The following is a 26,801-nucleotide window of genomic DNA, read 5'->3' on the forward strand; positions in this document are numbered from 1 at the left end:
GAATTAATTAGTAAACCAGCACAAACCCTCTCAGCCTTCTAGCCCCATCAACAGCAGATTTTTTTTTACATTTGTGACTTATCTTGGGCTTCAGACTTTGGTTCACAGATAAAGCAAACCAAACAAAACACCTCTGTGAATTCTTGTAGCACAAGTTCCATTGCAGAGGGGGGTTGCATGCTGCAGGACAGACACTTCAGAGACAGGCCCTCCCTCCTTGTTCATCTAAGTGGGATATTTTTGGAGGAAATTTTAGAGGCTTTGGCTTCTCCCATCCCATGCCATCACAATAGATTCTCAAATAAAATAAATGTAGTGAACAAATTAATTTTTAATTTTTGAAATGTCTGTATCCTCCACTTGAGCTTCCTACACAGGGATAGCATTTCACCCTGTATTTTAACATCAGGAAGTTGTATCTCTCTTCTAAAGCTTCAAGATGTGGAATGATGCTGCAGATGCATGGTACTGGCCAGGCTGCCCTTGGAAATACCTGGTTGTTACTTGCTGCTTCATCATCATCCACTGCAGATGCTGCTGCTGTAGAATTAGTATGTGCTCATCCATGTGCTCCTGCTGGCTGCTAGCACGGCAGGAAAAGATAAATTCACTCTTGTGGTGCCTTGCTGGCAAAAATAGAGTGACTCCAGCCAGGTGCTAGGGTACAGGAGTGCTGAGGTTGCACTGTGTTCTCTAGTTGTGGGAGGGTTTTCTTACTGATGCTGTAAAAAGGAGTCATTAGTGGACATACATGAGGCTTCAGGAAAGGCAGGTCTGGACTGCCATCACTCACCAGTCTTGGTCTAGGCTTCATTCAAAGAGCCTGAGACTCCCCCATTCCTAATCTGCTGTGATGATAGTAGAGTGCCAGACCTTCCTTTTGTTGGAAAGTGCTTGAATTCCTCCAGGATATTGAAAGGGAAGTTACTTGACAAGCATAACTAATTGTTCTCTGAGTCCTGGTGGTCAGTGTGTCAGCTCCCTGACAGCATCCTTGGCAGGGCTGTCCTGACCTTGCTTATCCTGTGGGAGTGGCTGTACTGACTCACTGAAGTGTGCCCCTTATGTTGCATTGATGGTGCTGCTGTTGCCTACCGATACTGCCCAGAACTGAGTTTTCCAGGTGATAAGAGTGGTGTATCACCGAGCACTTGAACCTTGCTTGCACAATCACAGCACAGGCATTGCTTGGATAAGGAGATGGCAGGCATGGGGATTGCTTGCTGTTCCCTGCAGGAGACAGAAGCTGGACAGGTGACAGTGTAGATTGCATGAAAAATTCACTTGTGACTGAACTCAAAGAGCTTTTAATTTAGGAAGCTGAGATTTGCTAAAAAAAAAAAAAAATTAAAGAAAAAATAATTTCCTCCCATGCTATTAGCCTCATGTTCTTCCCCCAGTCTGTGCCTGCTTTTGGAAGCCTGCAGTCATTGTGAGCCACATTCCCTGTAGGAGTCTGATACTGAAGTAATCATTTCTATTATATGGCCATTCTTCTGGGACTTGCTGTGCTGTTTGGATGGGGTAATACAGTGCTGGAATTTTTTTCTCTTTTTCATGTATTAAGCCTGTTTTTAAATTCCATTTGCAGATGTATTTTTGAAAGCTTAACAGTATGTCAAATCTGTCGCACAAAGGACTGTCAGCTGCTGTTTGCTTTCTTCTGTCTTTTACTTTAATCAGGCAGGCCAGTAAATGATGTGAAAAGCATTTTTCTTTGCTCCTTCAGCTTATGCAAATGTGTTGCTTAGGAACGGAAAGGAGCTCCGGTCCCAAAAGGAACATCTTAGGCTGATCTGCATGGCAAAAAGGCAGATTGTCCTGTCTAGGGCACAGGAAAAGAGCATTCTAACAGAAAACCCATCGTGGTGCTGTTCTCTGAAGTGCTTTAGCTATCAGGGTGTAAAATATTTTCTTCTCAGTCTGAATTGATAGGTCAGCACTTGAATGGCTGAGGTGTTCAAAATTTAATTAAAATAGAACTAAAAGGGAGTTTTTGAGAGAGATCTTGGAGGTTTGAAATAAAAATGAATATTTTTGTAATTACTGTGCTGTTCTTGGAAAAGAAAGTCCATTCCTTTTGTTCCCTTTCTATTACAAGGGCCCTTTGTGATTGGAATCTCATGGTTTAAATTGGGTAGGAACATTACACTGAATATTTAATCAGATTTTCCTAATAGTAAAATTATTTAATTGATTTTCTGCAGTCCAATAATATAGAAAAATGACACAATAGGACAAAAAACCTGAAAATGTTGTGTTGCTGTAGGGATAAAACTTAACTTCTGCTGTTGTGCTGACCAATTCTTTTCTTGTGGGAATGTTGTCAGCAGTTGCCATGGAGTTTACTGTGGTTGATCCTGAAGACCCCATTTCAGCAGGCCAATCACTCATCTTTTTAAATATACTTTCATTTGAATTTCTTTCCCTCAGTGTGTGGACTGTGGAATATATTTGCCTTTTTTTTTTTTTTTTGTAAATAATATGTAAATAATATTTTTTGTAAATAAATAATTCTTTTCTTCCTCTTCAACTGCAGTACATAAAATTTTCCTGATTTTCATCTGTCCTTTTAAGTAGGGTAAGCTTTGATTTATTTATGCAAAAGGCATTTAGTTACTAATATTTATATTAATATATAATAATTTAGGCAAAAGCCACTTGTGTGGATACATATTTCAAATAATGGATTGCACATTAATTGAAATATGTATCTTCAGTAGCATCTTCAGTACCATGATGCTATATTTTAATTTAAGATTCAATGATTCTGCTTTTGCAGACTTGGGAAAGAAGAGACACAGTGTCAAAGGGAGTTGCTGTTTAAAGTGTAGACATACTTCCTCTTTGTCTTATTTTGAGCCTGGGAACATGTACAAGCACTTGGAGATCAAATGCATCTGTTCAGAACCAACATGTGTCCAGTGGACTGCAAAAAGGCATGGGGCGTCCCCTCCCCACATCATTTTTCAGTCAAATGAAACATATTTTCTGACTTTGCAGATGAAAATAGTTCAAAAATTTCTGCAGTCCAGCAATTTTTTGTCATTGAAACTGCACCTTAATTAACTCACTCTTTGGCATGATGCCTCTCCATATTTTTAATATGAAATAATTTTTTTATCACTTTAAATTCCAGTCTTGGAGAGCTTTTTGGCTTACATAGAGAATGGTGTAACCCAAACCAATTCCCTGGGTGTCCCAGAGCACCTCTGCTTCCTTGGGCTGCATTCTCCAGCTGATCTTTGCATGTGTTTTGTTGCTGCTGGACGTGGCTGCGTGCAGCTGGAGGTGGGGCGTGCTCAGCACGTTTGCTTGTGCACTCACAGAGTTCTGAATGTTCTGTGGGAGCTTCTCCTGCCACGGGGAAGGAGAGGGGCTGTGCTGGAGTGGGTCAGGCAGTGCTGCTCCCAGCCCAGAGCGTGATCCCTGGCTGCCAGCTGCAGCCCAGAGCTGCTGATCCAGCCCTTCCTGACCAGGGGCCCCCAACTCCTCCCCAGCCTGGGAACTCGCCCTGCACTTTGGTGCCTATGGGATGTGTTTGTCCTGGACTGTTTCAGGCTGTTTGAAGTATAAATATCTGCATTTTGAGTGGATGCATTCCAAGTTTAAGCTCAGTTTTCTGTGAGCTTTTGGTTAAATAAAGTTAAAAGATGTGGAGAACAACTCTTTTTTTTCTTTTCCTTTTTTTTTTTTCTCACCCAGAGGTATATTTAAGATAGTGGTATAGTGTGTACCATGGTACCAAGATGGTGAGATAAGATCAATGCTGATATCCCTCTGACTCTTCTCACCCTGAGATTCAGCAGTGACTCAAATCTTTGCCTGTTCAGCTTTTCCCAGGTGCTGTCAGAGGTGCTGGGATGGATGTGCCTTTTGGAACCAGGAGGGAGAGGGTCTGTAGCAGTAGTTGGGCTGTTCCAAAAAGTACAGGGCTTCAGGAGAGGTTTGCTCTGCTGTCACTGCAGAAAAAAGTGCCTGTCAGCTGTGGGATTTAGATTTTAATTATTTTTGTTTATTTCAGGGGAGTTTAACGTTGTAACTCCAACTTCCATAAAGTAAAGCAAGAATTGCAATAGACACAGTTGTGTCCACTGTCTGATCTTTGCAGTATGCAGCAATGTACCAGGAGATGTACTGTAAGGAGCTGACAGCAAAAAACACCTGGAAATCCATTTCCAGATTGTTACCTGCTGCAATCCACTGTGCTTCAAGAGGGAAGCCTGCTATCTTACTGCTCTGATGGTTGTGTGAGGATAAATCCTTAGAGATTCCAAAGTGAGGGTGCTTAGATCTCCTCAGGGTGCCAAACTTTTGAGTGAGTGGTGCAAAGGCAAAAAGTGCCTGTCAGGTGTGAGATTTAGATTTTAATTATTTTTGTTTATTTCAGGGACATTGAACACTGTTACTCCAACTTCCATAAAGTAAAGCCAGAATTGTCATAAAGTAAATGTGTGTCTAAATCTTCTGAAGGTGGCTTTCACTGTACCTTGATATTTTCTACCTTTATTTTTATAGCTATTAATTACACTATAGATACTAATTATACTAATTAGTATAGTTAGCTATACTAATTATACTATTAATTGACTGAATTATACTCTTTATCAGTTTTCTGTGGGAATGTTCACTTGACAATCTTAGTGCAGATAATAATGACACTTTACAAGTAATTTAAATGGCATATGTACCTGTATTGTCCAAGGACTTTCCATTCTTTCCCTGTGTATTTTCAAGATGCTCAATATACCTTCTGGGTTTTTTGAAGTGTTTTGTGTTAGCATGATACCAACCTCATCATCTCCCTGTCTTGTGTAACACAGCCATAGCTTTGCATCCGATCACTTTTGTGGTGAAGGGCTTTATTTTTCACCAGTAAGTAGATATCATCAAACCTGGTTATTTGAGGTAGAACTTTAATGTTGGGAATCAATGTCTTTGAAACTCAGCTGGATAATTTCATAAGACCATTAGAGGACATTTCTGGGAAGTCTTGGCCATAGGATAAAGAGGAACTGTGTGGTAATTTCTACACTTATCTCAACAAGTTATCTAAGTTCATTTGCCTTACCCACATTTATATAACTACAAGTTATATTTGTTGGATTCTATGCACTCCTACTGAACATGTATAAGAACTGTCTTGTATCATCAAGCATATTTTTTCCTGTTTCAGCTATTAATAGGCTGGGTCTTGCTTAACTCTTATCACTGAGAGAAAGCTTAAAAGCTTGTTACTTAACTCTAGTACTTGGGGGATTTTTTTTAACCTCTAAGTTTGAGAACAGAATAGTTCCAGCAATCCTTTCTCTCACAGTGATTCTGAAATTAATGCTTTATTGTCTGCTTTCTCAGTCCTTACCTTCTGTAGCTCTTATTATTTCTTCTGGTCAGTTTTCCTTTTTTTTTTTTTTTTTTTGTCTCAAACATTTTTCTTCATAATTTGCTCCTGTTCATATTTTCTTACAAATAATCGGAAGCTTGAGGAGGCCCAAAAGAGCATGGCTGAGAGACGCATGCTGGCTGTTTTCTGATATGCTTAGAATTAAGAATATAGACTTTCTGCAGAGACTTAGACATTATTCTGTAGGGATGGAGAAGTGGAAATGGTATCTTCACTAGGACTGTCAATCATCTCCTCTAGATACCAAATCAGTGTTAGCAGGGCACTGCTTACATGCAGTTGCAGGGCTGAGAGCAATGGTGCAGAGTTATGACATTTTAAAAAGTTTGCCAACTCTTTTTTTGCGAATATTTTCAGTAATAATCCAGTTCTGAAGTGAAATAAAATGTAAACAATGCTAAAGAGCTTTCTTTTTTTGGCTTCATTTTTCACATGGACAGAATGTGAGAGACGGTTCAGTTCAGCACTTCTCCACAGCACAAGCTGTTCTGAGCAGGTCAGGCCCATGTGGTGCTCATTTCTTCAGAAATGAAGAAAAAGAGGATCTCCTAGTTTAAGCTAGTCTGTGGCCTTTCACTAACATACTAAAAGAACCCCAAACCCTGGGACTGATATCTCTTGACCCTTGGATATGGTGGGACTTGGTACTGTGAGGCTGAAGTTCTTTTCAGGCAGGGATTTTCTTGCTTTGAAATCCAGAAAAAGGAACTGGGAATCAGCACAGGTGTTGCTTTTTCCTGCTTAGAAAGCTGTGAGTGCTCATCAAACACCAACATTTAGCAAAACAGCTTGCTGGTGTGTGTGATTCTCTCTCCTCAAGGGACAATGTCAGACCATGAATGTTGAATGTTCACTAATTAAGTTGTGTACAACCAGGAAAACGTGTTCTTGTTCATACATTTTTACTTTAGTGCTTTAAGGATGGGTCATAAAAAGGTACCAAAGAGAAAAATATTACCTCAGAAGTAATGCTTACATGTCTTCTGCCTGAGAAAAGCTGTCCTGGGGAATTTCATGAGGGTACAGAACTGAAAACACAACTTTGTAGGAATTTAGTATGAAAAAAAATCTCAGTTTGTCCTCATGTAACTATAATGGTGAGTATGACTACAGCATTTTAGTCTGTTCTCATTTATGTAAACTCCTAACCAAACTTTTTTTTTTTAAGTATGTCTTAGAAGTTTCTGATGTTCTCTGCCATAAAGGAATCTGTTAAAATATTAGCTGTTCTACCCAGTAATTTCATCTGTTAAAAACTCATGACTATTAAGGAAGCAGAGCTATCCAATTTTTTGTCTTGGGAATTTTAGTTTTTCTTAAATTAACTTTTTTGAGCTTAGGGGAAAAAACAATCTGGTTTTTCCAGTCCCTCATCATTATACATGAGAAACAGCTGTTGTCTTTTTGGAGCTTGTTTATTAACAAAGATAAAGAAGGGGAGAAAATCCCTGAGCCAGTTCCAGCTGTCGCCCTGCCGTTGCTGTTGTCAAAACTCCTCTGCTCTCTTCTGGGTGGTCAGAAATGTGAGGGGAAATGTGAATCACACTCTTGCAACGTTTGCAGATGTGTCAAAGCTGGGCAGGAAGGAGCTGCTTCCTCTTTCATGTCTTGCTAGATACTGGAGTGCAGAGGCTGGGGAGCAGGGACATTGAACTTGGCCATGGAAACGCCAGGCCTGTGGATACCTTTGGCAAAATGGCAAAGCGGAGCTGTCAGCGAGCAGCCTCAGAGCAAGAGGGCATGGACAACTGTCTGTGCCCAGTGGCTTTTGTGTTCCTGCTTTGAGAAATGCTGAGCTTTGGGAAATCATGCTGAAGGATTTCACAAAATGTTCCTTCCTGTATCTCTTTTCACAACCCAGAGGGCAGCAGGAAGCTTTTGTTTCTTGCTTTCACCCCTGGCCTGTCAGTGAGGGTTTCCCAGACCTGTGCTATTAAATAGATGGCAGTGTAAGTCAGCTGGGATTTTGGGTTCTATTTTTAAATTATTTTCTGAGTATTAAAAACAAATCTACAGATAGTCTAATGTCCTATAGTCTGAATATAGCTGGTGCTGAAGGAATCACCTGCACTCCTGTGCAGCTGTAAATATTGAGGTCAAAAGCCTCAATTCTCAATTCTGCAGGTATGCTTTCAGAATTGGGATGTACAGGACACATCTTCAGAATATGCACGTGTAGTGCTGAGGAAGTACAAGTCATGAGCTTGGATTTTGTGAATACCTGGCTCTGTTCAACAGCAGGGACACAAGTCATTGGTGGACCATGTTTTAGGAGGAGAAGGAAGATGTGTGGACTGGGGAGAGGCAGATGATACTTACCTTGCACGCAGTGACACCTCCCCTTTACACAGATAGTTGCACTAGTTTTTGGTGTAGAATGGCTGGCCATTCTTCACTATGGGTTTTAGAACAATTTTTGTAGTGCTTTCTTGGAGTCAATGCTTTGTGGCCATTTGCCTGTCTGGTGGCAATGGGCTGTGGTCCATTGATCCCACCCCCAGCACATCCTAGAGCAGCTGCACACTGGGCATTTCTACTTTGACAGGGAGGCTAAGAGGAAGAGGAGTGTCAAGTTGGAAGGAGTCTGTCAGTTAATCTGTTTTCTTTTTTTAGCTAAAACTTGATTTATAGATACTCAGACTCATCTATAAAGTGCTTATAGATGTAGACTCATCTGTAGATGTTCTGACTGCTTGGCAACTCATTTTCCTCTAGGGTAAAACTGTTCAGTCTGACCTCCCCACAGGATTTTTGCCCAGCCATGGAAGTTTTTTGGCATGTGTTGATTTATTGAAGGAAGGACATCATGTTCTTTAGTTGAGAATAAGTGTCGTTCTTGTGTTGGAGCTTGATCTGGATGTAGGCAGGTGTTGGGCAAACATCCTGGCACAAGTTTGCCACCCAGCACTCCTGTCAGTCCAGTCCTTCATCCCTTTTTTGGCAAGGATCACAAATTGCACAATATGAGCACTGGTTTATGTATTTATTTTTTTTAACAAACACTGATAGGCCCAGGCTGGGAGCAAGGTTTGGGCTGGCCATTCAAGAAGAAACAGACCTATGAATCTTTCTGTTGGTGGTTGTTTATAAAGTTGTTGGCAATTTTTCTCCATATGTAGTACATTAGCTTGGCAGCAATGGCTTGGTATACAGGGGTGGTCTCTGGAGATGGACAGGTAGTTGCTTAATTCCAACTCCTGATTGCTTTCTCTCCTTGGGTTTAGGTTTTGGTTCTGTGTTTTTTGTCAGCTGAGCCCTTCCTTGGAGGTAAAGCTGCTGTTTCTGTGGATCTTTCTGCAGGAATCTATAATTAGGTAAGAGAAAGTGAGGAGATGTTTCTGCCAGGCCAATAAAAGTGCAGTGAGTGGTGGGATCACCAGCCCATACCAGCTGTCTTGAAGTGAGTTTTTGTCAAAGCTGCATTGGGATCTGCTTGTACCCTCCTTATATGTGGGCATGTAACAAGTCCATGGGATGTCACATGCCAGGCAGGGTCCTGCTCCTCTGGGATGTGGTGGTCAGTGTTCCTTTCCTCCTGGTTAGAGCAGAGGTCAGTGCTCAGCTGCTCCTTGCACCAGGTGTATGGTTTTTCTCTAGTAAATGGGGGGAAATAACATGCAAATAAATGAGACATCCTGATTAGAGATATTACCTTAAAAATCAAATTTTTCTTCACTCCACTGAGGAGAATGAGTAGATCATTATACAAAAGTGGATGACTGAGTTGTTCCACCGCACGTTTTCTTCGTAAATTTTCACAACATCAAAATGGGTAAGGTTGGAAAGGACTACAGTGTCTCACCTGGTCCAGCCTCCCTGCTGAAGCAGAGTCATCCTGCAGCACATGGCACAGGATTGCAGCCAGGCAGTTCTTGAAAAGTTCCAGTGAAGGAGACACTACAGTTTCTCTGGGCAGCCTGTTCCAGTCCTTGGTCACAGATGGCCCAGATTTCTTCCCATTGCCCTTCTTGGTTCAGAACCCCAGGCAGCAGCAGCAGTCAAAGGTTTATGGAGATTGCCGTGGCCCTGAGGGGTCTCTCATCAGCTACCAAAGCAGATCTGGCTGTCCTAGGACATGAAACACTGGAAACTGCTGGCACCTTTTGACAGCCTGGTCTCCTGAACATGATTTGGTTGTAGAAGCTGTAGTGCATGAAGTTTTGAAAGTACATTGGCTCAAAACTGAGCTTTAGAATCATCATAATTTCCTCTATTTTTGATTTATTTCTGGTGTCCAGCAGTGAGGGAGGAGAAACATTTCTTGAGTCCTAAAAGTGAGGACAGGGATGTTAGTGTGAAAAGTTTAAATAAAATTTGTATTTGAAAGTCAACTGGGTTTCTGTTTGATTGTTTCCCTTCTGTTTTGGTTGAAGGGAAACTTCCCGTTTCCCACAATATAAATACTTGCCTGCCCTTCATGTTACTCATTTATTTACCATGTATATAGTAACACATTTAAAGTTATATCTAGGTGTACACATCTACATATCTACATTTATGTATGTATTTTCTAACCAGGTGCAAAATGACTGCTCAAGTAACTCTGGAGGATGCCTTGTCCAATGTGGATCTCTTGGAAGAGTTACCATTGCCGGATCAGCAACCGTGTATTGAGCCGCCACCATCATCTCTTCTCTACCAGGTATTTTCTCATTAGAGGAAAAGATTTTTCCATTTCCCAGTGCTGTTAAGAAAGAGAATGTTTTGCCCAAAACCGAATTGTGTTTATATTGGCAATATATATAAAAATTATTTTCATAGAACCATAGAATGGTTTGGGTTGGAAGGAACTTTAAAGATCACCTAGTCCAGCCCCTCTGTCATGGGCAGGATCACCTTCCACTAGAGCAGGTTGTTCAAAGCCCCATCCAGCCTGGCCTTGAAGACTTCCAGGGATGAGTCAGCCACAATTTCTCTGAGCAACCTGTTCCAGTGCCTCACCACCCTCATAGTCAATCAGTTCTTGCCAATGCCTAATCTAAACTACTTTTAGTTGGAATCCCTTCCCATTTGTCCTGTCACTACATGCCCCTGTGCAAAGTTCCTCTCCAGCTCTCTTGCAGGACCCCTTTAGGTCCTGGATGTTGCCATAAACTCTTCCAGAACCTTCTCTTTTCTAGGCTGGAAAATGCCAGGTCCTCAGTTTTCCTTCACAGGGGACATGCTGCTACAGAAGACTTAATTCCATGTTTCCCTTTCTCTGCAGCCAAACTTCAACACTAATTTTGAAGACAGAAATGCATTTGTCACTGGTATTGCCAGATACATTGAGCAAGCCACAGTCCATTCTAGCATGGTAAGTAGATGTTCCAATACACACTTCTGTATTGGATAGAACAGGAGGAGAGGAATGTGTTTTCTTGCAGTTCATTACAAGAATTATGGTCACAGATAACAGGTTACCTACTTCCTACCTCCAGGGGGAGGTAAGATGCAAAAGCGTCTGGCTTTTCTTTTTTTCAAACACACTTCTTAAATTTTTTTTAACTGCCTTTCTTCTTGAGCAACTAACGTTGTTCAAAGGTTCCCTTCTTTCATGGCATTCTTGGAAAATTAGGAATAATATGTCTTACAATTCTAGAGCCAGTTCACAAACATTGGAATGGGCAGATAGCACCTGGTAACATGCTACTTAAAATTATGTATGTTTACATCAATCTACTACTAAAATTATATGGTTACTCATTTGCGTGTTTTGATTATTTGGATATTGTTGTACCTCTCCTTTGCCATGTAGAAAGTTGCTCTGCATGTGCTGACTCTTTCATCCTTGAACATTCCACCTGGGGTCCTTGAATTTAAAAAGAGGAATAAATCCCATCACCCTCCCCACCCCAAGATTAGCATTTCTATTTATCCTTATAGATCACAGTGTCATTAGTTTTGGGAAGAAAGAAACCAGTATAATTAACCAGTCTAATCTGGGGAGATAATAATTGATGATGTATCATTCAGTATGCAATGCGTGTGTGTTTGTACATACACATTCTGATAAGAGAAATAGGTTCATTTGGACAAGGACTTGGAATGACAGAAGACACATGGATATAATCCTTTTGTATTACAATTCCTAATTATATTGAGTGTCTTCCCTACAGAATGAAATGCTAGAAGAGGGCCAGGAATATGCAATCATGTTATACACGTGGAGAAGCTGCTCAAGAGCCATTCCCCAGGTAATGGATGAAAACTCTGCTGTGATGCAATGGTGAACTTCTGTCTTGTTTTGGGGTGGAATTACACAGAGAGATTTGTCAGTGAGATCCAAAGTGGAGTCTGCTTTGACTCCTGAATTGTTAAGCTGGGCATGCCATAGAACAGTGTCTTTTAGCACAGGTAGCATAGCATGTAAGGATTAACATTCAGGTCAAACATGTAAGTTTCTAGACACTTCTACTCCAAGGCAGCCACTTTCTAAAGGTCAGAGCTACACAGTTCTTTCTTGATCTGTAAAACTCCTGCTATGAATAGGGTACAAGCCAGCTTCAAGTGTCTGGGAGTGGCTGTACAGGAGTGGGGTGGGAAGAATGTTAAGGGGTGTCAGAAAACTGAACAATTATTACCATGGGTTGACTCCTTCCTTTTTTACAGATTTGTAATGCAATTATTTTTATACTGAAATGCTAGGAAGGCTGATCCTGTGGTTTAAATATTTAGGGTGGAAGTCAGGTAATCTGTTTTAATTTATAGTTCTGGCCCTATTTTAGTGCATGATTTTGAGCAAGTGGTTTAATGTGGAAAGGTTACACCCTACACAACCTGCAGAAGTGTTTGACAACTAAATTACTTGCTGTAAGGTAGAAGGAAAATCTTAGATTGTTTTGGGTTTTTTTACACACAATTAAGCTTACAAGATTAGCATAAGATTACCAAACCTGGAAATTTTTGTCTTTAAGTTTGTCTCTTTTGGATGATATTGCATTTTCTCAGGATCTTAGTTGCTGAGGCTTTATCAAAGAAAGTTCCAAGTATAACAGCCTCTTTAATTATCCACAGGTCAAGTGCAACGAGCAGCCCAACAGAGTAGAAATTTATGAGAAAACTGTGGAAGTTCTGGAGCCAGAAGTCACAAAACTGATGAATTTTATGTATTTTCAGGTAAAAGGAATGGAAACAAAATTTGTCAGTAGGCTTGTAATTTTATATTCCTGCTTTGTATACTTCATATTGTGTGCTCAGGTACTGAACCTAGTCATTGGATCTTAGAAAAAACACACCAAATTCTCTTACAGAGGGGCAGAATTTTTAAAGCCTGTCTTAAAAATTTGAGTCAATCCCCATTAAGACTTTCAAAATAAAATCAAATGTAATTGTGTATAATCCCTATGCAGCACATGGGGACAGAGACCTGTCACTTCAGGAAGAAAGGAAATAGAAAAATAATGTGTTTCACATGTATAATAAAAACATCTCAGCACAGAAACCATTTGCTGTGGAGTGAGGGATCCACAAGTGTGGGCAGCAGAGCAGCAGGTGCAGCTTTGCTGTGGCAATTCATAATTGAGGCAAGCCAACCCAGTTGTTGTGACCTGCCAGCCACCCGAGCTGGAGAATAGCAGTCTGTCTTGCCTTCTCCTCCCTCCTGGCAGCTTGCCATCTATCTCCGTGCACTGAGGATGCTTCCAGGCATTATTCACAGATGGAGCAGCTAGAGCCTGTGGGGCCCGGAGCGCACAGGAAGGAGGAGGTTGTTGTACTCAGTAAGAACCCCAGTTGGGAAAGACAACAGGAAATGTTACATTTCATTCAATCTCCTTTCATTCAAGCAGATTAGAGCTTTAAAGTCAGAACAGATTCCTTTTTATGTTTGGAGTTGCTGTCTTTTTGGTATTTGTAATCTCTATCTGAAATGGCACTGGTGTGCAATTGGAAATAAGCCCTCAAATAAACATGTGCTGGGATGACTTAACAGAGCTGGCATGTACAGTGTGCTGTGGATTTTTGTTTGGTTGTTTGAAGGGAGCATTCCTATAATTTGCCTTTTAATTCATATATACTTCCTCACCAAAGAGCATGAAATCCTTTTTTCTGAGGGATTTTAAATATCATAGAATCACAGAATAGTTTGAGTTGGAAAGGATATTAAAAACCATATAATCCAACACCCCTGCAGTGAAAAAGGAGTATTTTTGACTAGATCAGGTTGCTCAGAGCCCCATCTAACCTGACCTTGAACACTTCCAGGGATGGGGCATGCACAGTTTTTCTGGGCAACCTGTTCCAGTGCCTCACCACCCTCATTGTAAAAAACTTCTTCCTTATATCCAATCTAAATTGACCCTTTTAGTTAAAAAACATTACTCCTTGCCTTGCCCTATTTTTTATTTGTACTTTTAATTACTTTTATCTGCAAAGAAGAACCTTGGCTCTTGTGTCAGGCAAGTTTGGTGGCAAAAATCACTGGTGACACTTGCAGCAGACATCAGGTACACAGTGGAGGAGCTGAAAGGCCTGTACTCACACCTTGCTACTTTTCCATGCTTTAAACATTTTTCTGCTTCACTGGAGCTTTTCACTGCCCAGCTCTAGGTACACAATGAAACTTTCTCCCTGGAAATGTCATGGCTTTTACTCCCTGTTTTTCTGTCTTTCCCCCCATTAGAGAAATGCCATTGAACGGTTTTGTGGGGAGGTGAGGCGATTGTGCCACGCGGAGAGAAGGAAGGACTTTGTGTCTGAAGCCTATCTGATCACACTGGGCAAATTCATCAACATGTTTGCAGTGCTGGATGAGTTGAAGAACATGAAGTGCAGCGTCAAGAACGACCACTCGGCCTACAAGAGGTGAGTGCAGGGGCAGCAGGACCTGGCCTTTGCTGCCAGCATTCAGCCTCCCACGAGATGGCAGCAACTGCTTTTCTTCTCACAGCTTTTTCTTCAAAAATAGTCTCTTCATGTGAGGGACGAGCTACCTTGGAACTAGGGATGGCTTGGCTGCAGTTAGGCAGTTGAATACATCTGTTTTCTGTGTGCTCTTCTTCCAGCAGCAATAGGTTTTTCTGCCTTTAATGCCAAACTGTCAAATACTTCTGTCCTGGTGTATGCGAAATGCAATGCATATACTTTGTTCAGTAAAGCTTCTGTTTTTAAATTTGAGAGAAAGCTGGCTTTCTGGTAACTTGTGCTACTCCTGTTCTAATGAATTCTACTCTTGGCATCCACTTCTGACATTTTTAGCTGACAATTGTTGTGCAATTGTTCTTAAGATGTTTTGTCTTTGCTGTTCAAAGTCATTGTGATTGCAGGTATAGCAGGGAAGGGAAGGGGTGAGATACCTGTGGCCAAGTTTTGTGCATGAGCTACCAGATGGCATCAGGTATCTTCTCTTGAACACAGTGGCCAGAACAGCAGGGAAAGTCAGCTTTATGCCAGCTCTAGCATCTGTAGTCTTTCATGCAGAAAGCTATTCAGTCAATGACTAGCCAAATTCACCTGTGTTGTTTCTGCTTACGTGAGATTTAGTTTCTACCTCCACCTGTTGTAGTTGTTTATTGGAATATTATCCCAACCTCTTAAGCTTACTTGGTTTGCCTTTCTGTTTCTTTGGAGATGTGTTTCTGGAGGCCAAAGCTTCTTTTCTGGAAGACTGACTTTTCCTGGGGTGTTAAGTGGCTTGGATCTATAGACCCCCAGCTACACCCAGTTGAAGGATATAGCCAATGATTTTTCATTTGTTTTTTCATTTCATTTTTTATTGGACCACCTAAGTAGGGGTGTAGTGGAATTTCGGATAGTAAAGCAGTTTATTTTTGATAAATTAGGTCCATATCTGTCTTCTAGTGAATTTTTCACCCTTATTTTTTTTTGAGGAGATAGATTTACTTACAAACAGTCCTGGCCAAAGGAAAAACAGTTTTTATTTTGTTTTTAAAGAGCTGCTCAGTTCCTGCGGAAAATGGCAGATCCTCAGTCCATTCAAGAATCCCAGAACCTTTCCATGTTCCTTGCCAACCACAACAAGATAACACAAGTAAGCTTGGATTGTCTTCTTGCAAGTTACCTAATGCTTTGCAAAAGTATTAAAATAAAGCTCTTCCAGTTTGGTAGTAACTTTTTTCCCAGTCAGTGTAACTAGTTAACTAATATCCTTCTTTTTTTTCCCCTCCAGTCTTTGCAGCAGCAGTTGGAGGTGATTGTTGGCTATGAAGAACTGCTTGCAGATATTGTGAATTTGTGTGTGGACTACTATGAAAACAAAATGTACCTAACACCCAGTGAGAAACATATGCTTTTGAAAGTAGGTTTCTTTTGGGTACAAAATTAAAAAAAGAATGTTGAGGAGGGAACAGGTGTTTGAATTCCAGATTGTTTCCGGTTGTTTTTTTTAAAAGGAACCAGATTAAGCAAATAGTTTGCATTACTGCTTTTCCCCATTATTGTCTTTTTGTTGTATTACATGCTAAAATTATTTTAAAGCTTTTAATCCATTTTTGTTTGTCATAAACTGAAGTTGACCCATTTGAACTGCATCCAATTCTATGGAGTTGTGTTTGTATGAAGTATGACAGCAGAAGGGAACTACTGCACTTTATTTTAGATATGTGGCAAGATTGTTTAAGAAGTTTTTGGAAGTGAGGCTGTGTATCAAATATTTAAAGGAACAAGTGTCTTGAAATTAGGATTAATTAGTCAGTTTAGTTAGCTGGACTATGCACCTGAAATAAGAGAGTGCTGGGCAATGTGAATTGTGGCTGATTTTCATCAGCTGCATTTCTTGCAGTCGAAGAAAAGATATAGAGTAAGAGCTAAAAATATGCCTCCTGACAAATATTTTGAGGCACTTCAGTGTTTAACTTTTGAAGAGCTCTGTTTATTAGGAGTAAACAAAAGTCTTCTGAAACCACACATGAACTCTAGAGCATTTACACTCTATCTACAAGGGTGCCCAGTGTGACTTTTGTATTTGGGCCTTTTGCTCACTAGAGATTCTTAGAACACAGTCAGTTCCTCTGCTTGGCTCCTGTAAATACTAAGGAGAATCCAAGAATATACTGAGCTGGGAGGGATCCACAAGGATCATTGAGTCCAACTCCTGGCCCTGCACAGCACCATCCCCAGGGGTCACACCTTGTGCCTGAGAGTGTTGTCCAAATGCTCTTGAGCTGTCAGGCTGCTGCTGTGGCCACTGCCCTGGGGAGTGTTCTGTTGCCCAACACCCTCTGGGTGAAGAACCTTTTCCTGATAAATTCCTAATCTTAATTAAATGCTTGGACAAAATCTTATTAGATTTTTTTTGGATGCTTCTGAGCTCCTGGGTGTATAATTCAGAGAGGCACTGAAAGCCAGAAAAGCAATCACTCAGAGCTGTTAGATCTAAACTTCTGTTACCAAATCAGTTTGCATGTACAGAATTTTAATAAATTGGAAGTGGAAAGAAAAGCTGTAAAAATAGCCAGACTCTCATTTCAGTGAGATTTTTTTCTTTTTATCTTAAATCTTTATACAAACAAGCAAAGTCTTTTAAGGGTAACTGATCAGGCTAATGCAGTAAAAAAGGAATAGTGCAGAAATGTAGGTATTTAAAATATATTCTGTTTGAAGGAGGTTGGATGTTTCAGGATTGGTTTTAAAATGTTACTTCTTTAATTATATGAAGAACAGACTTACAAGTTGTTACTTCTGAGGTCCTTTAGTGGAAGGTTTAATTTCTTTCCTTTTTCAGGTGATGGGCTTTGGATTATACCTGATGGATGGAAGTGTCAGTAACATCTATAAGTTGGATGCAAAGAAAAGGATAAATTTAGCCAAGATAGACAAGTACTTTAAGGTTGGTTAAGATGTGATTTTAAAGGTAGTTTCTCATGCATTTAAATATATTTAAATAGAAAAAAAGATCACTTTGGGTTGTAATATGGGTGAATAATGGTTTCCTTTTACTATGGTTTGTCTTACTAATTTATCCAATCTGATTTATTCCCTGTGTACAGCAGTTGCAAGTTGTCCCACTGTTTGGTGACATGCAGATTGAACTTGCAAGATACATTAAGACCAGTGCCCATTATGAGGAAAATAAATCCAGGTAGGAAGGAGAAAGAAACAGAGTGGAGCATCTGGGATGGGGAAGATCTGACCCTTGGAGTATATTTTCATACTCACTTGTTAGTCCATGGGTCAGGGGTAATTAATAGAATTTTCACTTTGTCATCTTTTTTGTGTGGGTATTTTACTATTAATGTAATTCGTGTAATGGACACAACTAAAGAAACAGAGGGTTTAAAAACCTTTCTGTGCTGCTGAGGTCATTCTTGTATCTGTGATGTTTATCACCTGGGTTGGAAGAAATTCATTTTATCTTACTCTAATTTAGTTTTTATTTTTCCCTTTAAATATGAAAACTTTCATTAAAAGAAATGAAGGATTTTACTAAGCAAGGTGAGCAGTAGTAGTGCATGGGTGAATAGGCATGTGTACATTGTACATGGAGCAGCAACTTTTCTTGTCTCCCCCTATTTTTTTTTTTTTTTTGGCTAGGTGTGCAGCACAGCAAAATGGTTGGAAAATACAGCCAGTGATTGCATTAATGGATCCATGGTTTTTGGTTATTGCTTTGTTTTAGTGAACCTTTCTGTGCTCCTCCAAGACCTTGCCTCTATGCAGTTACATGAATTTAGAATGCTGTGCTTTGCATTTTAATTCCTGCAGAAAAAAACCACATAACTTGCATGTAATTGCTAAGAGAAAATCAATGGCAATGGGCCTACTGAGCTACTAAAAATATGAGGCTACTTAACATGAGTAGCCTCATTCTTGGTAGCATGTTTTTGTGTGCCTCTTCATAACATGTTAATAGTCTTGATAATGTCTTTTTTATAGCTGAGAGCATACTATACAGTCTTCAGAGTTCAACAAAACTAAACAAAAAAGTATCTGCAGGTGGCTAGAGTATCTTACAGCCTATAAGATACTGCACTTCTGCCCTAGCTTTTAATCCTTAATCCTTTTTGGTCTTGCTCCTAAGTGCCCTTGAAGAGAGGTGCTGGTTTGTATTTCATAGCAGCAGCCTTTAAAAAACAAAAAGAAATCTTCCAAAAGAGAAAACAAAAACTGAGCAGTCTTTTCTTAAGACTTGGAAGAAGTGCTATTTGAACTCAGAAGGGCAGTTCATGGCTTTTGCAGGGGTAGAGGTAAAGATGTGAAGAGAGAAAAAGCCTCAAACAACAGAGAAGGAAAATGGGTAAAAAAAAAAAGTAATGCATTGTGGATCTTTCTTTGCAGTACCAGTTGTGCTGTTTATTGTTAAAACTGATTTAAGTGGGGGTTTTTTTGTCTTCTGAACCAGATGGACATGCACATCTTCCAGCAGCAGTCCCCAGTACAATATATGTGAGCAGATGATCCAAATCAGAGAAGATCACATGCGTTTCATATCTGAACTGGCTCGTTACAGCAACAGTGAGGTAAGTGGGGTTAGAGCTACATGTGCAAATTGCACATCACTCATTAACAGTTATTATTAAGTATTTGAAAAGCAGGTAAATCTCTGGCTAGCTAAATGATAAAGCTTGGCCACCTGAGTCAAGAAAAGAGGCTGCAGGTCTAATCCCCATTCTCTGAATTATATTTTTACTATTTAAATTTAACTTAATAATGACACATCATATAAACTCTAATATCCTTCGGTCTCTTTCTCTTTATGTATCTCAGATTTATCTTGGAAATTTTGGTATATCTCATTTAGAATATGTAGTCTTTACTCTAAAGAGGTGCTTGTAACAGTTTAAACAAAACTAAGTTAAGATTAGTAAAAGAGTACAGAAATGCATATGTATACACACACTCATACATATATAGTATATAGAGACAACAAATAACTATGTATATCGTATATAATTGATATCTTGAATTCATCTGCAACAGTATTGGAGTCATTAGGGATACCAGTGATTTCCATCTCTTGACCAAAATCTGTCAAGTTTCCTAAGTCTCTAGAAGAAAAAGCTGATGTTAGATGGTAAAGCAGGTGTTGGTACATGGTGCTGTTTTAGTGCTTCAATCAATGTAGAAATTTGGCTGTGGATGCTGAATACAGCACATTGTGGTGTGGATTTGGGTGTGTGTGGTGCTGTGAGGTCCCCAGGACAAGGTGAGAGATGAGAATTTGACTCCATGTTCTCAGAAGGCTGATTTATTATGATATGATATACTAAAACTATACTAAAGAAAAAGGATACATCAGAAGGCTAAACAAGAATGATAATGAAAGCTCGTGACTGACCACAGAGTCTGACACAGCTGATGGTGTTTGGTCATTAATTAAAAACAATTCACATGGAACCAAACAAAGATGCACCTGTTGGTAAACAACCTCCAGACCACATTCCCAAGCAATCAGATAATTATTGTCTTCATTCTTTTCTGAGGCCTGTCAGCTTCCCAGGAGAAAATCCTGGGCAAAGAGGATTTTTGAGAAAATATCATGGTGACAGGTGTGGGGGTTTTTGTTTTGTTTTTCTTTTATAATGTCTAGGTGGTGACTGGGTCTGGTCGACAGGAGGCTCAGAAAACAGATGCGGAATATCGGAAGCTCTTTGATCTCTCTCTCCAAGGCCTGCAGCTCCTCTCCCAGTGGAGTGCCCATGTCATGGAAGTGGTATGTAACATGGGAAGTATAACCAGATGAAAAAGAGGTGTCTTGGTGAGGTTAGACAGAATAAAACTGAACTGAAAAATATATGTTGTGTTTTCAAAGGATCACTGAATATTCTGAGTTGGAAGGGACCCAACAAGAATCTTGTTTCCTTACTTTGCCTCTTCCTTCACTCCTTTTCTCCTTCTGGTTCAAACCTCATTCTTAGAGGATGGCACATGAAGTCCACAGAGTCTAGGAGTAATGTTGCTGCTTTGAAGATCCAGTAGCTTCTATCTCACACAGTACATTCAACTTGTTCTGTTTAGAGGATAGGCTGGCTGTCACCTGTGAACCTTCACCAGATGTTTTAATGTCACTCTTCACACAAACATTTTGTAGACTAAGACTTCATAATTTCCTTCTAAACATTGTTTAAAATTACTTTGTTGGAAACATCTGTACTGACATGCAGTCACTGAGGAGGTGAGAGAACAGCTCCAGCTGGCTGTGTTTAGACATCACCCCTCAGTAAATAGAAGCATATATGGTTTTAACACACAAAAATGGATGGAAGGGCTCCCACTGGCTTTAGATTGGGCTTTTAGTCAAAAGGAAAGTAAATGCAGGGAAAGGAAAATATGAGAGGAGAGGAGGGAGGGGAAATAAAGAACATGCTGAGTTGTTTCTGTATATTGTAGTAGTTTATTTTCAAAGCAGATGCCAGTTAGAAAAGTGGGTGTGCTTTTTTCCAATAGGAAGCTGCTTAAGGCAGAAATTGAAGAGGAGTCCTTGTTATGGTGCAGACACTGAATAAAAGCTGTGTGCCTTAGCTGAACCAAAACACGTTCTAGGAAGGGTTGGAATGTGACTTACTGTATGAGAGAAGCCAGACTTGCTCCTCTTCTGCCTCAGATGTCTTGTGATCCACAGAGGGCATAGCTGGTGAACCAGTTCTCTCTCATCTGTATCTTTAACTGCCTCTTTTAAAAGCCAGTAGATGAGTCATGCTTTTCCCTGTATTATCCTATTCCTGTTTGAATCCACAGTGTATTTAATGGTGAAAGTCTTGTTCTCCTTTCTCTTCTTAAGGGAGTTTGCTGTCATCTATTCCTTGCCTCTGCAGCTCCTAGACTTGCACCCTTTATTTCTGTCATCACAAATTGTTGCATCCAGGGTCTCTTCACAGGGAAAATCTTCCTATTGTTTTATATCTCTGCAGGATGTCTCTCATTCTTAGCTCTGTTTTTGTCCTACTCATTCCAGGACAAACTTTCTCTGGCATCACAGCAGGTTTTTTGGGTATTCTCACTGCTTTTCATTGTCTTTCTAGTTTAAATGGATTCCCATAAATACTTCTCAACTTAGTTCAAGTTTGTATTCACCTTCTTCCTGTCCTACTGAGAATTTATTCTGATAGGGAGTATCCTAATTATTTACCTGTCTCCACCTTCACTGAGTATCCATGAACATAGTTGTGTGCATTGTGTTGAGATAAAAACTTGCATATGTTTATTGTGTGTGCATCTTAACCCTGTCAGTTTAATCCCTCCAAAGAACTACTTTGTTTAATCATTTCCCCAGTGCCCTCTTTGTAGCACTCAGCTTGCAGAATGTGATGCTTCTCTTTGCCATAGGTGAATTGAAGCTGTTACTCCATTATAGTAGGCAAATTTATATTGCTCTGTAATCTAATATTTATGCTAAGGTGGTCTCAAGCAGGTCTTGTTATATGCTGAATTCAAACTGTGAGAAAATTGTATTTAAATGTGACTAGGATTTTTCACATTATGTGCCCTGATGGATATTAGGCCAGCCTGATGCTGGTCAGGAACATTTTGAGCTGTGTTTGCAGTGACTAAAAAGGCAGTATTTAAGAGAAGTGCACACTGTGCAGTTCATATTGTCACAGATAATACAGCTATTTCCATACATTTCAGCCTAGTAAACTTAAAAATCAAGCAAGCCCCCTGAAAAAAAACCCAAACCATCAACAACCAAAACCTGTAGTTTTCTGGTTGTGTTTTGAAATCTAAATGTGAATATTTCATTAAGTGGGAAGCTCCTCTTTTTGTGTGTGGGTCTAATGGATTGTTTTTTTGTGTTCTGAAGTCTTTCTGAGTTTCTCATATTTCAAGCAGAGAAGAAACTTTTGCCTATGTTAACATTTGCACATAAAAAGCGCACTTAAGTGCAATACCTGTTGAGTTTGAGAGATGCATTTCTTTGGAATAATACAGAATCACTGGTTTTCAGGAGAAGTTTTTAGGGAAATTATTGTTTGGCCAGAAATTTCCACCAGATAGTAGTTTCAGAATTTACACAAGGTTTGAACATAGTACCAAATAATATTCTTCAAATATTCATGAAAATGCTGTGATATTTCTCAAAGCATGCTATTTGTGTCCAACTGTGTTTTGTGTTTCTCAGCATTTTTGTTTCTTTTTGTTCCCCCCATCTTTTTCTCTCCCTTTCCTGCCTTGTGAACTGCAGTACTCGTGGAAGCTGGTGCACCCAACTGACAAATATTCCAATAAAGATTGTCCTGACAATGCAGAGGAGTATGAAAGAGCAACAAGATACAATTATACTAGTGAGGAGAAGTTTGCTTTGGTTGAGGTAAGAGAAATGTTTTTCTATAGGGATTTTCCAAAGATTAATTCTATACAAAAGAGAACATTCTCTATAGGCATTTTGCATACCCAATGCAGAAAGACAGCCTGCCCTGTATTGACTCTGAAACCAGAGTCTGACTCTGTGTTCCTCAATTCAGTAAATAAGAGGAGCATAGCAAATCTATCCTTTGTCATTTGTAACTCGTTAATTCCTCTTTTCTCATTTTTTATATTTAAAAATGCACTGTTTGTACAAATATAGAAACAAAATAAGAAAAATACATTTGTCTGTTTTGTTGGGTTTTTTTTGCAGGTGATTGCCATGATCAAAGGTCTTCAGGTGCTGATGGGACGAATGGAAAGTGTTTTCAATCATGCCATTCGTCATACCATTTATGCAGCTCTCCAGGACTTTGCCCAGGTCACACTTAGGGAGCCATTAAGACAAGCCATTAAAAAGAAGAAAAATGTCATTCAGAGGTAGCATTACTGTTCTCATATTTTTCTATATTCTTCTCTCCAGACCTTAGTAATTAGTTGCAGAATTGCACAGATGTTAAATTTTACCTAAGCCTGTACTCCCAATCTGTCTGGCATTCATGGTTAGCTTGTTTGGATATGAATTGAAGTTGAAGCAGTCTGAAGGTAAAAATGAATGGCTGCCAGCATGGCTGCAGCAGAGTCCTGGCTGTCCTGAGCCTCTTAGGACTACTTTAGGAAGTCTTGTGTTCAATGTTGTTCATTTTTATTTTAAGAAAATACAAATGCAGTAATACTGAAAGCAAAATCAGTGTTTGTATTTTGAAGAAAGATTTCACTGTTGTTTACTTTATGATTCCAGTATTTCCTCTTTTGTGTCTTATGTTTATCCCATTCTCTCTTCTCTTTGCCTTAGTTTTTTGTCTTATTTCTCAGCTTCTGCTGCTTTTGGTTTATTAGCCTTACACATCTCTTCCAGTGCTCCATCTGCCCACGCTGATTAGTGACATTTCCTGACCTTATTTTTTTTTGTCCCTAATTGTTTGCTTTTAATCTTGACTTGTTTATTGTGTTCACTCCCACATTTCATTGCAAAGCTCTTCGAGGTCAAAGTCCTTAGCTAATTAGACTATTGCTAAGTGCTCTGTCTCCCACAGAAATATCATCATAAGCTAAAAATAAGTAAATTGCTCCACATTATCAGGTTTGCAGGGAAAGTGTTTTTGTCACAGGATTTTAATGAAATAGAAAAATATTACTTTCATACCTACTCAGATTTGGGATGAGACATTTTCTTGGTCATTCAGCATGCCACAGATTATGCTTGACTGTGTTCCTGGCAAGTATCTGAGTTCCAGTTCAGTATTTGGACCTACAAGTATGAAGCTGTTTGTGTAAATTTCATCTGAATTTCTTCTGGAAATTCACAGGATTTCACAGGAATTTTGCTTTTTTTCATTTTAAGCTATCATTGTCTCTCTTTAATTTTGTGAATAATCTGCTTTGGTTTGATTGAATGTTAATTGGATTCATAGTGAATACGTATTCATATTAGTATGAATTTGGTTTGAGTGATCCAACTCTGGGGTTCTCAACACAAGAAAGACCTGGACCTGTTAGAAAGGGTCCAGAGGGCCATGAGGATGATCAGGGACTGGAACACTTCTCATATGAAGACAGGCTGGGAGAGCTGGGGTAGTTCAGTGTGGAGAAATAAAGGCTCTGGGAGGCCTCATTATAACTTCCCAGTACCTTAGAGGGGCTTATGACAAAGAGGGAGAAGGGCTTTTTTGTGCAGGCAGATAGAGACAGGACAAGGGGCCATGGTTTTACTGAAAGAGGAAGGCAGGTTTAGATTAGGTATTAGGAAGAAATCCTTTATTTGGAGGGTAATGGAGCACTGTCACAGTTTGCCCAGAGAAGTTGTGGGTGCCCCATCCCTGCAAGTGTTCCAAGGCCAGCTTGAATGGGGCCCTGAGCAGCCTGATGTAGTGAAAGGTGTCCCTGCCCTTGGCAGGGGGAAAGTTGGAACTAGATGGTCTTGAAAGGCTCTAGATTAACTTTTCTGATATAGAGCATGGAGTGGTTATTTTGTGGCTGTGTCATTCTTGAAAACATTGGTGAAATTCTTTGTTCTTGGTTGGAATTACTCTGAGCTCGTGAATGTTGTTGCAAACTTTCTGTGCTCATGGAAGAATGCTTTAAAAAAGTAAAGTGTTCTATTAGAGAGCTTGGATGTGCTGCAGTCTGAAAATGTGGAAATTGTGTTCAGTGTTTTGCAGGCCATAAGGAAGACAGTGTGTGACTGGGAAGCAGGTCATGAGCCATTCAATGACCCGGCTCTAAGGGGAGAGAAGGACCCCAAAAGTGGCTTTGACATCAAAGTCCCAAGACGTGCAGTTGGACCCTCCAGCACTCAGGTATTTTCCTGTCTGGTGGTTGTGATACCTGTCAACAATTATTGCATGAGGTGTGTTCTTTCTGTCCTGAACTATTTTAAAATTGCAGGTTTTATTGCGGTCTTTTTTTAATGCTAAAAATCTACTCTGATTTAAATTTGTAAAATTTGATGCGCATAACCAAGAGCCTCTGCCTGGACTGCTGTAATTTTCTACTCTGTTACATGATTTTTCCAAGGATTCAATCACTTTAATTTGATTTTCTGGGAACAAATATTTTCTCATTGAGCTCCTAATGTTTTTAAATAATATTTTTGAACTATATTAATTATTTCTATACTGACTTCTATCTTTGGTATGGCTGGTGAAATTTTTTTTCTTAAATCACACTATTCAGTAGATGTCCAGTAGTTTAAAAATATGTTTAACATATAAATGAATGTCTATTAAAATATGGAAAAATATATGACTTCTGACAAAATCCCAGTGTTCAGTAATGAATGATAAAGCTGGTCCTTAGAATCTAATTTGTCTTCTGCTGCCACTAAAACGAGATATTTCAAATGTTTTCTGTGGTAGTCATCAAAATCCCATACCTAGATGCTCATTCTTGTTACCTCCATATAGTTCTCTTTATTTCATTTGTGGATGTGTTTGGGGAATGTATGGTCTGATATTCATAGCTCATCTGAGAAAATGAGGTACTGAGTACTTGAGGTGAAAAACTGAAGGCAACTGTGATTTGTGAAGACAATCTTTTAATATCTAAAATCTGTGGGAAAGAGAGCATGTATGGTTAATAATTTTGGGTAATAAAAAGTTGCTTAGTTTATGATAAGATTGGCTTAATGAAGATTTTGTTTTGATAATTGCAGAATAATTGTTTTGATTTCTAATTTCCTGGGGTGAAAGAAAAGGTTAAATATCACCACCAATTTGCTTCTCCTGTGCTTTAAGGGCTTTACTTCACCTTTGCAACATGCTGTTTAGAGTATGTGGTTCTCTCTGCTTTTTCTGCTCTTGGGCTGGCACACTTGTCCTTCTGGGTTGACAGGAAGGCAAGAGGTCAAATATATCCATTTTAGATAGATTTTCCTCAGTTTCATGTGTTTCTAAAATGGCTGTGTATGAACGGGTAATTGTTCATTTGCTAAATAAGTTTTAAATCATTTGATAAACTAATGGTTCTCTGAGCATCCTCTGAAATGAACGGGAACTTTCCCTTTGCCTGAGGGAGCCCCAGATTGCAGTGATTTTTCTGAACAACCTTTCTGTATGGCCTCCTCTGCATGCTCACTGTGCTGCTTTTCGTTTTTAACAAACTAACATGTTTTCTCTGCTTCTCTTTCCCGTTCCTTATTTACCTGTGTGTTTTTATTAACGGATTCTCTTCCCCTGCCTGCCCCTGTCTGTTGGTTTTTAGCTCTTCATGGTTCGCACTATGACAGAGTCCTTGAACTCTGCTGAGCTGTTGAAGCAGCTCAAGTCTCTGGGATTGGAAAAGCTATTGCATGTGACACACAAGTTTCTGAGGCAGTCCTACATCTATCCGCCTCTTTTAAACTTTGGTGGTAAGACATTACTTATTACTTTTACTTTTTGTGGTGATGTGAACTGTTCCACTGCAAGTGGTCTGCTGCTGAGTGTCAGTGGAGGTCCCCTTGGCACGGGTAGGCATTTGTGCTGCTGTGTAGGCTAGTGTTGCATCTGTTCCTCTTGCCTCAAAGGCTTTTATCCACACAGTGCCAGTTTTCAGTTTGAAGTGGAGCAGTCGCTTACTGATAGTAATTCTCAGTGTTGCTCAACTAATGTACCATGTGTATTTTCCTTTTTTCCCC

General features: G+C 39.7%; 1 protein-coding gene across 3 annotated transcripts in view; it reads left to right on the plus strand.

The window, feature by feature from the left end:
• The window catches only part of CYFIP1 (cytoplasmic FMR1 interacting protein 1), a 75,014-nt gene that overhangs the window by 7,497 nt on the left and 40,716 nt on the right, over nt 1-26,801 (plus strand). Inside the window, exons 2-16 of one of the 3 annotated variants that reach the window (XM_059492196.1) lie at nt 8,629-8,718; nt 9,923-10,046; nt 10,611-10,700; nt 11,503-11,580; nt 12,401-12,502; nt 14,007-14,188; nt 15,278-15,374; nt 15,513-15,641; nt 17,067-17,171; nt 17,332-17,423; nt 18,684-18,801; nt 19,872-19,994; nt 22,464-22,589; nt 22,899-23,065; nt 24,837-24,984. In XM_059492196.1, coding sequence (XP_059348179.1) covers nt 9,930-10,046; nt 10,611-10,700; nt 11,503-11,580; nt 12,401-12,502; nt 14,007-14,188; nt 15,278-15,374; nt 15,513-15,641; nt 17,067-17,171; nt 17,332-17,423; nt 18,684-18,801; nt 19,872-19,994; nt 22,464-22,589; nt 22,899-23,065; nt 24,837-24,984 — 1,674 coding nt within the window. In that variant the 5' untranslated portion in view covers nt 8,629-8,718; nt 9,923-9,929. Of the gene's footprint in view, nt 1-8,628; nt 8,719-9,922; nt 10,047-10,610; nt 10,701-11,502; nt 11,581-12,400; nt 12,503-14,006; nt 14,189-15,277; nt 15,375-15,512; nt 15,642-17,066; nt 17,172-17,331; nt 17,424-18,683; nt 18,802-19,871; nt 19,995-22,463; nt 22,590-22,898; nt 23,066-24,836; nt 24,985-26,386; nt 26,535-26,801 lie in introns of all 3 variants that reach the window. The other 2 variants (XM_059492187.1, XM_059492178.1) reach the window with 2 other exon arrangements.

Source organism: Ammospiza nelsoni, chromosome 2 (genome assembly GCF_027579445.1).
Source record: "Ammospiza nelsoni isolate bAmmNel1 chromosome 2, bAmmNel1.pri, whole genome shotgun sequence".
NCBI lineage: Eukaryota > Metazoa > Chordata > Aves > Passeriformes > Passerellidae > Ammospiza > Ammospiza nelsoni.